The following is a 12125-nucleotide window of genomic DNA, read 5'->3' as shown; positions in this document are numbered from 1 at the left end:
GGTGTTTAAGGTCCCTTCCCACCCAGTCCGTGAGTGGTTCTGTGACTCCATGAACTCGGCGCTGCGGGGCACGAAGTCCGGGGGGACCGTGAGGCGCGGAGTCAGTGTATGACCCGGCAGCACCCACGAGGATCCCCGCTCTCCATCCCTTCCCCCCGGGACCGCCCCGGCCGTGGCGGTGTCCCCGGGGCGGTTCCTGGGGCCGTGCCCGCCGGGGAGGCTCCCCCGCCCGGGGCCCGCCCCAGCTCCGCGCTGAGGCGGCGGCGGAGCGCGGCGCGGCCGCCTGGCCATGGAGCGCTACGAGAAGCTGGGCAAGGTCGGGGAGGGCTCCTACGGCGTCGTCTTCAAGTGCCGCAACAAGGACACGGGGCAGATTGTGGCCATCAAGAAGTTCCAGGAGTCCGAGGAGGACCCGGTGATCCGGAAGATCGCCCTGAGGGAGATCCGCATGCTCAAGGTGGGCGGGCGCGGCGGGACGGACCCCGCTGGGCTGTGCCCGCCGTGGCGAGCCCCGGTGGGGAGAGGCGAGCCCTGGGGGCGCCGCCGGGGACGGTCTTGAGGGGTCAGGGTGTGAGGACATCCATGAAGGGACATGGTGAGGCTACAAGGTGTGAGGACAGCGAGGAGAGGACAGAGCGTCTTGAGGGAACGGGGCGTCGTGAGGGGACGGGGCGTGAGGGCAGCCATGAAGAGACGGGGCGTGAGGACGTGTGAGGTGAGGGGGACGCAAAGAGACGGGTGTGAAGGAGCACGATGAAGTTCCCAGGTCAGTCAGTTCCTCTGGGGGAAAGCCGGTGCCGGGGAATGCCGGGTGATCCTGGCCAGCCCGGGCAGGAGCAGGTGGGAGCTGAGGCACGGCCGTGAGCGGCCGCTGTCCCACATGGAGCCAGCGATGTCCTGCCCTTGGTGTGGGCACAGCTCTGCCCTTGGTGTGTGTCACAGACCCCTCTGCGTCCGGGAGATTCCCCAGGACAGCTGGAGCCAATATAAAACACATAGGCAAAAAGTGAGGCTAGACAGCGTGAGGAGAGGGACAGCCAGGGGACACAGCTCTCCCTGCTTGCTCCACGATCTGCCCCAGCTCCTCCTTCAAACGCCCTTTCTGAGCCCCTGGATGTGCAGAATCCAGCTGTGGGTTGAATGCCAGGGGCTGGGTAGGGTCGGGTATTCCACATGAAGGTGACAGCAGAAACAGCACCAGTGAGCTTTGTCTTTGCTGATCCTTTCCTGGCCTCTCTGTGAGAGCTCATCCTCACTCAGAAATGGGTTACTCCTTCAGAAATTATTTACTCCTTCAGCCTCTGGCTTTATTTTCCCCATGAAATAAAAGCACGGGAGCATCTGCAGTCACACCCCACCCAGGTCTCTCCAGCATGCAGAAATGAGGAGAGACCCGCGGGTAAGGAGGAGAGGATCGGGTAAGGTTTCCTTTCACACTCCCAGTTTCTAGGCAGGGATTCTGCAGCAAAGGCTGTGCCTGTTGCTTCATCCATCTGCAGATTTTTGGGACTCTGTCCCATCTCTTTGGAACTCCTGTGTTCATTTGGTCTCCATAGTGTCCTGAGGCTTTAGGAATGTGTTGTGTGAAAAAAAAAATTTCCTTTTCTTTGTTACAAACTTGCTGCTGGGGGATGGCACACAGTAACCTCAGGGTTCTGTTCCAAGAAATGGGAAGTGTCCCCTTTGCACTTTTTCCAGGGTGCTCATGATTTGCACACCTGCTATCCTAGGAAAGCAATCATCTAGGAAAAAGCATAATTATTTTTCAGTTACATTTTGGAAGAAGCAGCCAAAGTTTTTCTCTTATCCAAAGTAAACACAGGACATGTAGCTATATTATTTCAGTGAATAATGCTAGATTTACATTAAGATTTAAGATATTGAACATCTGAAAAGGAAAATAATCGTGGCAGAAATCCCTTGTAAAGCAGCTGGGAGCTGCATCATCCTTCAGGATCCAAAGCCACCACAGGCAGGCTCAGCAGGATCTGTGTTGATCACTGTTGACTTTAACAAGTGCAGACCTGCTTGATTCTTTTCAGCTTTTTGTCTGCAAATAGTGACAGTTTGTTTGTTTGTTTATTGAGGCACTTCCTTGCTTAGGCAACTCCTGTTTGTCAGAGATGGAGTGAGATCAGTAGAAAATTATGGGCGTGATAAATCATTTTTCTGCCCAGTACACACCTTGCAGACCAAGGGATTTTTGTGCCCAGGAGCCAAGGGACATGGAATGGGAGTTTGCAGACTCTTGAAACCATAGAATCCCAGGGTGGTTTGGGTTGGAAGGGATTCCAAAGTTCATCCCATTCCACCCCCTGCCATGGCAGGGACACCTCCCACTGTCCCAGGCTGCTCCAAGCCCTGTCCAACCCAGCCTGGGACACTTCCAGGGGCAGCCAGAGCTGCTCTGGGCACCCCACCCTCCCAGCCAGGAATCCCTTCCCAATATCCAGGGTCAGTGGGGATATGGGGGCTTCCCACTGCCAGAGGACAGGGCTGGATGGAGCACTGGGCAGGGCTTGTTGCCCACCCATTGAGGCCAGCTCCTGAAATAAGTACACAGAGCTGAGCTGTAGCTGAGATGTGCTTGTAGAAAGGGTTCACCTTGAGGAATTGTGACCCTGCAGGACACATCTGTCCCCCACACCTTCACCCTGTGCAGTCCCTGACCAGCCCACCCCCTGTGTGTTGCAGCAACTCAAACACCCCAACCTGGTGAAGCTGCTGGAGGTGTTCAGGAGGAAGCGGCGGCTGCACCTGGTGTTCGAGTACTGCGAGCACACCGTGCTGCATGAGCTGGACAAACACCCCCGCGGGTGAGTGCCCCTCTCCCCGGAGCTCCGAGCACAGGGGCGGGGTGTCCGTGCTGCTGCCCTGTGGCATTTCAGAGCAATTTCATTAATTACAGGAGAGGTTTCTCAGCCCAGTGCCCGGGACTGGCTCTGTTGCTGTGGTTCCGAGTGTGCGGGAGCCGCGTTCCCGCAGAGCCCCGCTCACCGCGGAGACGGGAGCGCCGAGCCGAGCGTTTGGGAGGGCTCCGGCTGCGGGGAGTAGCAGCGAACCGGGGCTTGGGAGCAGCTGCTCCTTCCCCTGCTCCCATCACTGCGGGCACTGGGCACCCAAACACAGAATCAGGGACTTGCAGAATCATTTAGGTTGGAAAAGCCTTCTGAGACCATCGAGTCCAACTGTTAGAGCAGCACTGCCGTGTTCACCGCTAAACCTTTGTCCCCACGTGCCACATCTACACTTTTGAATACTTTGAGTGAGGGGTAATTCCTAAGAGCTGAGCCTGCACCTCTCTGGAAAACTCCTCTTCAAACAGGTGCTTGCACCGCCTGTGAGCCCCACACAGGCTTTGTTCTGTCCACACCTTGTAAATGCAGAACTCTGCAAAACTCCTCTTCAAACAGGTGCTCGCACCAGGTGTGAACTCCACACAGGGTTTGTTCTTTCACACCTTGTAAACGCCACTCCCTCTGTCCCTAATTGTCCAGGTGCCTTGGCGCTGGGGAAATGCTAAGCAGAAGTCCATAAATCGTTTCACAGGCCTGGGGCTGTGAATTTGCCTGCAGCATGGGGGGTTGAGTAAACAAGAGCTTTGTTATTGACTCCCTTTCTCCAGGAGAAAGGAGCATGCTGACAGCATGTGACAAAGCCGACAGCTTTGTGAGCTGCCCAGCAGCTGCCACCCCACTTTGAACCTGTTCCCTGGAATCTGAAGAGGGGATGGAAAACTTTCCTGAAGGAATGCTTCCCATTTGCTGACTGTTGATCAGATCAACTCCAGTGTGAAGGAACATGTAACAGCTGGCTGCATGCTTTGCTTTTCAGCTTTGCTAGGGCAGATGGTCAAGTCTTCTGTGGTCAGGCTAAGATGGGTGGGCATGTGCTGATTCCAGCTCATTTGACCAACTCTATCCCCTTTTCAAGCTGTCAGAGCAACACTCGAATCATTCTGGGATGTTTCTGGAAGGAATCTCTACTCACAGTGTCAGCAGTGTGTCACTGACCCACTGACAGCCAAGTGTGAAAGAAAAACTCAGGCTTGCATTGTTTGGGTTTAGTTTGGGGTAGTGTTTTTCTTTATTATGAATCAGAAGCTTTTCAGCACTAAACATGTGAAATAAAATCGTGTTTGAGTTGGAAAATGTCAAGATTGTCACTCCTGCCTCTCCTGGGGTTGTTGAAGATCTTTACAGACAGCCAAGGAAGTTCAAGGACTGTTGCCCAGTAACTGAAAGAAAGGAGAGGGGACTGGGAAGTGTTTGCTGGCTGTGGGAGGGAAGGAGGGGGATCCAAACCAAAGCAGAGCTTTATACTCTGGTGTGAGCACCCTTCCCTGGCCCATTTTTCACCTCTCCACTCTGGACAAGCAGTGCCATGGCAGCATTCCGTGTATCTGTGCCATGGATACTCCAGCAGCTCAGCCCTGAGAGGTGCTGAGGCAGAAACTCCTGCTGGCATTTCAGGGTTGCCAGGAATTGTAGGACAGGATCGAGATGGACTCCCACACTTTGCTGTGTAGTCACAGTGGCAGCCCTTGCTGGCTGTGACACTGGTACCAGACAGAAATCCTCTTCTCTTGTGGCACTGGCTGGCTTTGGGAGCGTTTCCCGACTTCCCTGGTGGTTTTGCTCAGAGCTCCCTGTACGATGTCAGCACTCATTTCCCCTGAAATAGTGAATTCATTATTAATGGCCAAAATAAAACTGTGTTTTTTCCAACAGGGTGCCAGAGTACCTGGTGAAAAGCATAACCTGGCAGACCCTGCAGGCTGTGAACTTCTGCCATAAACACAATGTGAGTTCCCTGAGCTACCCCAATGATTGCTGGAACGTGGCCTTGGAGGAGAGAGGGAGGTTCTGTTGGCATTTTCCTGATTCCAGAGCTTTCATGGGATGGAGTCAGGTGGAATCTCCTGTTTTGAACAGGAAACACATCTGAAATATTGGTGTATACCCACACCAGCTGCCTTCACTGTCAGGGAGTGATTTGCTCTAATGACCTTAGACAAGCCTCCAGGAGGAGTGGGAATGATCCTTGTGAGATTCCCTGGGCCCTGAACTGCTGCTGCCCTCCAGGAACCTGCCCTACCAGCTCATCAGCTGGATTTCACAGAAAGTCCTTCACTTGACTGGCATGGGGTTGAATCATGGCACCAGTGAAAAGATTTCAAAACTCAGACACAGTTAACCCTTTTTACTCCCTCCTCTGCTCTCTGGAGGGAGACACAAGGTGTGTGCATGTCAGATACATCAGTGGGAACATCTTCAGAAGCAGGGAAGGAGAAAAAGCCTTTTGGAGAAATTTGTTAGGCAAACCTAGCTCTAATTGTCTTTATTTTTGTTCATCTGCCAACATTTGAGATTTAAGAGTGGGGCAGGAGATGGCCCTGGAATGAGTGTTTTGTCTTTGCTGAGAGAATTACATCCAGTTGAGCCACAGGAACTTGGCCACAGGTCTCTCCTGCTTCCAAGATTTGTTGGTTTGCATATTTTTTCTGTTCCCCTGCTCAGTCTGAAAGATTTAGTGGAGTTTGAGAGCAGAGGGAACAATGAGATGCTGCAGCCTGAGCTGCTGTAGATCACAGGTTTTATGCAGCTGCCCTTTTTGGAGCTCCTTGACAGTGGTTTAATAAGCAGCATTTCAGTCCTCGGGAGGAGACACAATAATTTACCACCAGCTTGGCAAGGAAAGTCCAAGGTGTTTGCTCTGAGGTGATGATGGGAGAGGCACAACGTGAGTGAAACCCTGGTGAGTTGAGTAGAACAAAAGTAATAAAGGTTTTGTTAGTTTGATCAGCAGAAATCCTTTACCAAGCCTAAATTTGGTTGTTGTGAAGGTCAAGGTCACCTCCAAAGAATCAGAGAATTGCTGATGTTGGAAGGGGGCTCTGGAGATCTTCTCATCCAACCCTTCCAGTCAGTCTGGCTCAGCTAGGACAGACTGTTCAGAAACTTTTCCAGTCAGAATTTCAGTATCTCCAAGGCTGGGGGCTCCACAGACTCTCTGGACAGTCTGTCTGGGTGTCTGGCCATGCCCTCAGTAAAAAAGATAAAATAAATTGGTTAGGTTCAAATGGTCCTTTCAGTGCACCTCCAAGAACAGCCTGGCTCAGTCTCCTTCACTCCTTCCCATCAGGAATTTAATGCACATAGAAGAGTTTCACCTGGAGCCTTTTCTTGGTGGTCCCAGCTCCCTCATCCTCTCCTTGGATGTCAGACACCCCAGTCCTGTCAATTTCAGTGGCCCTTCACTGGAGTCTCATCTTCCCTCTCTGGGGGGTCCCAAGCTGGACACAGCTCTGGATGTGTCTCAGCTGTGCTAATCAGAGCTGGTGCTGAGCTCTGTCAGCAAAACCATTCAGCAGGAGCTTCCCAGGGGGTTCAGGGAGCTGCCTCCGTGTTGTGCAGGGGATGCAGAGCTGGCAGCTGAAGCTGGGAGCCTGCAGTGCCTCTCTCCTAGGGTGGGCTACGGACAGGTCATTGTCCTGCTGCTCAGAAATCCTTCCAGCAGGAAGAACTGCCTGCCACAGTGTACAAGGGAGTGAGGCTGAATTCATCTGAGGGTTAAATATTTCTAACCTCGCTTCTTTTTCTTCTTCCAGTGCATTCACAGGGATGTGAAGCCAGAGAACATCCTGATAACGAAGCACTCGGTCATCAAACTCTGTGACTTTGGATTTGCTCGAATACTGAGTGAGTGCTGAATTTACCTACACTCTTTATGTACTGGGAGTGTGGGATGAGCCATTCCAACCCTCACCTGTGTCTGACATAGTGCACATCCTCCTGTATGGCAGCTGTGTGTTTTCCCAGGGAAGCTCTGCTGAAGGCTGGGTAGAGATTCCTAAGCCGTACAGGGAGGGAGCCCGGACACCGCGGTGACATCTGTAAACAAACGGAGCTCCCCGCTGGGGGTGCTGGCACAGGGGGATGGAAGTCGGCCTTGTCTCGGAGCTGCCCAGCCGTTGTTTGTGCAGGGCTGGAGACACAGCTGGAGCTCCCTGGCAGGAAAAGCCCCTCTGGCTGCTTCTGCAAACAATGGCTTCACATTTTCCGTTGTAAATAAACCCCCTAATCTGGGGGTTTTTAGCTCCTCTTCAGACAAATCACATGGGTTCTGAGAACTGCCCACTGGCTCCTGCAGAGCCCTGCTGTGGAGCTGTGTTGATTTTCATTTGGAGGAAAACATGGTCTTGATTTTTACCACATCATGAGTGTTTCCAAAGTTGGGTTCTGCTGGTGGCCAGTGACTCACCCTGCTCCTGCAGCTCTGGCCTGCCCAGGAGGTGCCCCAAAATGTCACAAGTGACGATGGCTCCTGTGCGTCGCTCTGATCCCACATTCCTGTGTTCGTGTCTCTCTGCCCTGACCCCGAGCCAGCTGGTCCCAGTGACTACTACACCGACTACGTGGCCACCAGGTGGTACCGCTCCCCGGAGCTGCTGGTGGGGGACACCCAGTACGGCCCCCCCGTGGACGTGTGGGCCATCGGCTGCGTGTTCGCCGAGCTGCTCTCGGGGCTGCCCCTGTGGCCGGGCAAGTCGGACGTGGACCAGCTGTACCTCATCCGCAGAACCCTGGGTGAGTGTCCCCGGCAGCCACAGCCCTGCCTGGAGCTTGCCCGGGAGGGATGCCCTCTGTGGTGGGAATGGGGAGTAGCCAGGGGGGAATTCAGCCAGCAGATCTCTCCCTTTAGAAGGTGCTGCTTTATTTGAGGGGTTCCTGTCCTTAAGAAGGAGCTGGGTGTTCCTGGCATTGTGTACATGTGCTGACAGGCTTGCAGTGAACCAGGCTGAGAATTGGGATCACTGCCTGCAGACTGCCTGGAACCATCCCTCCACTCTCCTTACCCTCTGGGAAGCTGAGGCTGGTGCAGGGCAGATTAGGAAAGATGTGGGATGTGTTTGGTGACCGCTGAATGCCCCTCCTGGTCCCTGCTGGGGTGGGGGAGCACAGCAACTTCAGCTGTCTCCACATAGACAAAAACATGAGGTGCCTGTATCAGAAAGGACCAGGAATGTTTTGCATAAAGGTTTACAAGATCCAGGTGTTTGTTTCAGGGTTTGGTACCAAACACAGTGGTCTGTGTTTGGTACCACAGCTGGATTAGATTAATCCCAGCTTTGGAGGTCTCAGAAGTGTTGTCAGTGCCTGTCGATGGCTGTGTGCCTGGGGAGTGTGAACATCTCAGCTTGTCTGTTCCACGTGTTTCTGGTTGTTCATCAGTGACTTTAGGAGCCACTCCGTATTTGTTAAATAAAAGAACCATTATCCCCCATAACACTTAAACTAATCCAGTCCCATTGATTCTTTTCAGTTGTGGTGTGTAACATCTGATTTCTTGCATGACAACGAGCAACGCCCCACTTTTCACTGCAGTTTGTTGAAATGAACAGAGAGTTGTAATTTTAACTGAGCAGTTTATAAAACTACAAAGGGGACTAATGGCTTTAAACAGATAAGCTCCTTAGCTAGGAAATAGTTCATCACTGATTCGTGCATCCTCCAGAATTCATTCATGCCAGTGTTGGGCAGATATAATTTATTTTTAATGACAGGGTTTCAGCCAGAGGAGATTCCCATTGCTTGGTGGATCCAGGTGCTGGGGTGAGGCAGTGTTCACAGAGCAAAGCTCCTTGGTTGAAGCTTTGTTGTGGGGTTGGCATTGCACTGGCTCTTTGCTATGGATTTGATTTTAACATTTTCCTCACTCTGAGGTGCTCTCAGCTTCAAAAATGCTGCCTTGGGGAAAAGCTGCAGCAGGTTCAGGTGGGGCTGTGTTCCAGCTCTGTCCTGTAGAGCACCTTCAGGAGAGTCCAAAGGGAATTTCACACAAAAGGAGTTAAATTCTCCTGAAGTTGGAACACTTGTGGCCCTGCCTTTCCTTCAGCACAGTCACACAGGTGTGGGATCACTGATGGCCCAAATGGACCTTAATTGTCACAAAAGAACATTGCCTTGGCTCACCTCACCTGCTGACACTCCACCTCTTCAGATGCTGTCTTGGATGGCATCAGCCTTGTTAGAGGATACAACCACATTCAATGCAGGCACTGTAAAATTAAGCAAATTAATCCAATTTTTTTTTTCTTTTTTAAATTCTTGGTCGAAGGGGATCTCATTCCCAGGCACCAGCAAGTGTTCAGCACCAACCAGTTCTTCAGTGGGGTAAGAATTCCAGACCCAGAGAGCATGGTAAGAGCTGCCTCCAGCTGCACTTCCCTCCCTTCCCACCCTGCCCTGTCCTTTGCTGTGCAGTGTTTTTCCCTATCCAGAAGCTTTGTCCTCTACTTTGCCAGTGTGCACCAGAATATTATTTGGAGGTGGCTGAACCTCTCATGACATTTTAACTTACAGCCTGTGTAAAAGCAGTCAAAAAATGTTTAATCTCTGCTGCTTTGCCCCATTTCTGGGAGCGCATCCTCAGAGCTGCCAAGCCTCTGAGCACATGGAGTGATGGAGGCATTTTGTGAGGAACAGGTCATGTTCCTATGGAAAGCTGGGTCTTGGTACCTGATGAATGAAAAGTTTGCTAATATGAGTCCATTCACTGTTTCTTTTTCCCTGCAGGAACCATTGGAAGTGAAGTTCCCCAATATTTCATACTCTGCACTGGCTCTCATGAAGGTGAGGAAACTTCAGCTTGTGGAGGAGCCCAGCACTGGGATAAACAAATCATCTGGTGTGAGAGTCTGGGACTGAGTTTGAGATTCACTGAAAAATACACCTGGTTTGCTGCCCCATGTGACTGCAGCTGTTCCTTGAGCCACAATTCCTACTACAGTTGTGGATTCTCCATCCCTGGAAGTGTCCGAGGCCAGGCTGGACAGGGCTCAGAGCAGCCTGGGATGGAGGAAGGTGTCCCTGCCCAGGGCAGGGGGTTGGAACAAGATGGTCTCTAAGGTTCCTTCCATCCCATACCATAATTAGCTGCTCCTCAAGCTTCATGCCGACTCTGAACTGCCACTCTTAGAATCCATTTTAAAAATTATTAACTCATGTAGCTGTGTGAACACTCATGGGCTGTGGGGAGGAGCTGGAACGGTGCAGGGCTGTGTAAGGAGTGTTTTGTGTGATCCTCCGTCTTTTGCAAGGGCTGCCTTCGGATGGACCCCGCAGAGAGGCAGAGCTGTGAGCAGCTCCTGCAGCACCCCTATTTCGACAGCTTCAGGGAGGCAGCAGAGCTGGGCAAAGAACACGAGAAGGGCGCTCGGAAAGCAGCCGGGCTGGCTCGGAAGCACGTGCCAGGGGTAAGCCTTCCATGGTGTTTAATACTCCCCTGAGGAGGGGCTGTTCTCTTGTTGGCTCCCAGGGTGGGCTGTGCTGGCACGTGAGGCTGTTGGGCTGCTCTGGGTTCTGTCCCTGGCTAAAGAGTAACTCGTACAAAGTGGATTTTGCACTGCGGCTCCGTGGGGCGCTGGGGATAAACAGCTCAGCCCTGGCTCAGTCAGGTGCATCCAGGAACGGGCATTCCTGACAAAGAGCAGCAGGAGGGCTGGACAAACTGCACACTCTCACGTGGCTGGTTTAATTTTGAGTACTCAGGTGCTTTTTAATCCTTAATTATAGAGATGGAATAAACACCAAACGCACACTTGTGTTTGTAACAGTTCCACACGTTACTGCACGCACTGGGTGTTTCTGCAGCTGGAACTGCCAAGCAAATGTCTCCCTGCTGCTCTGGCTTTTCCAGACTCTATCCCAGGTCCCCAAATCATTCATCCTCACACTGCAACTCATTCCACAGTGCTTTATTCCTGGGAGCCACATTCCCCATGACAGCTCTAAGGCTGAGCTGGGAACAGGCGGGAGGTTGGAGGTGAGGGATGGAGAACTGCCACAGGGTGTCAATTCTGGGTCACACTGATTAGCCTCTTCCATTTCTATGACCTGGGATATTTTTCTTGCCTAATGGAATTCTTTAATGAGTCCAGTCATAAAACCCCAGCATCTTAGCTTGGAAAGTACAGGATTACAGTAGGAATAGTTTTATAGCTCATATTCAGTGTGAAAATTGATTCCATGTGTGCTTTATTCCCATTCTAAACAAATACACATGGTGTAACTTTTCCTTTAGTTACAGCACCTGCCTCAGCTGACCTGCAGCAAAGTTCTCCCAGCTTTGGACAGCAAGAAGAACTGCTGCAAGACAAGGAAATCAAAGTACCATTTCCCAAACATCTGACCAGGTGGCAGATCAAAACTCAGTTGTTTGAAGTCATCCAGAATTTATAAATGGAGTATACACAGTGGAAAACTAAATTACTAATAAGTTCTGGCATGTACAGAGTGATCTGTCCTCTACTCTGGGTCACTGATGGAGAGGAAGTGATGTAGAAAGAACTCCAGGCTCATCTTAGTGTTCTGTGTACAAAGGCAAATGCACTGTGCTTTCATTCCTGATTGCCTCCTGGTTCAGGATTACCCCAACCCAGTGCTTACAGTATGAAATGTAAAGCTCTGGCCTATCTGTCCCTGCATTTCAGACTTGGCAGGAGAGCTCCACCTTGCCAAATACGCAAGTCCCTCCTGCTTTAGGCTGGGCCCAGGTCCCTCCTGCTTTAGGCTGGGCCCAGGTCCCTGCTCTGTGAGGAGCTGTGCCTGTGCTGCTGAAGGGCTGAAGCTGTGTTGGTGCAGCCCAGGCTGGGAGGTCTCAGCTCCAGAGGTGCACAGGGCTCACTCCTGCCCTTCCAGAGCTCAAAGGTCTCAAAGCTGCTGGGGGCTGCACAGGCTCCACAGGCACCAGGAGGACAGAGCAACACCCCTGCTGTTTCTGTAATCTTTCCAGAGCTGCTCCTGCAAGTTTTGTCCTTGAATCCTGCTTCTGACAAGAGTGAGGGCACTTGCTTGTAGTTACAGAAATTATTGAATCAAAACTAATCATGAATGTAATTTATAGCAGTGGCCAGACACAGGCAGGAATTCTACCTAAGTGTTTGTACTAGAACGACTGGGATTTGTAGAATCTCAGAATATAATATTGTGATGATTTTGAATAAAAGAAATGTAGCTTCTTTTTCCAATTTACTAGAGGTATTTTGCTATATAAAACTTTATTACTAGGTAAGAACATCCTCTTTTTACTGACACTTACAGCAGAAATGTTTTGCCACTACA

General features: G+C 51.6%; 1 protein-coding gene across 2 annotated transcripts; it reads left to right on the top strand.

Moving 5' to 3' along the window:
- Window positions 1–289: 289 nt before the first annotated feature.
- Window positions 290–11193, top strand: CDKL1 (cyclin dependent kinase like 1; the record flags this gene model as incomplete). 2 transcript variants are annotated; one of them, XM_084208075.1, is made up of 9 exons in its annotated part: window positions 290–457; window positions 2695–2816; window positions 4731–4803; window positions 6611–6701; window positions 7389–7589; window positions 9121–9203; window positions 9579–9635; window positions 10103–10258; window positions 11086–11193. In XM_084208075.1, 9 exons carry the CDS (start codon window positions 290–292, stop codon window positions 11191–11193), a joined length of 1059 nt encoding a protein of 352 aa, XP_084064201.1. The 2 variants fall into 2 exon arrangements, with proteins under 2 accessions (XP_084064201.1, XP_084064202.1); XM_084208076.1 differs by lacking the exon at window positions 10103–10258.
- Between the last annotated feature and the right edge of the window lie 932 nt (window positions 11194–12125).

This window comes from Fringilla coelebs, assembly GCF_963513975.1.
Source record: "Fringilla coelebs genome assembly, chromosome: 6".
Lineage (NCBI taxonomy): Eukaryota > Metazoa > Chordata > Aves > Passeriformes > Fringillidae > Fringilla > Fringilla coelebs.
Note: the sequence above shows the minus strand (reverse complement) of the source record. Positions and strands in the feature narration are given on the sequence as shown.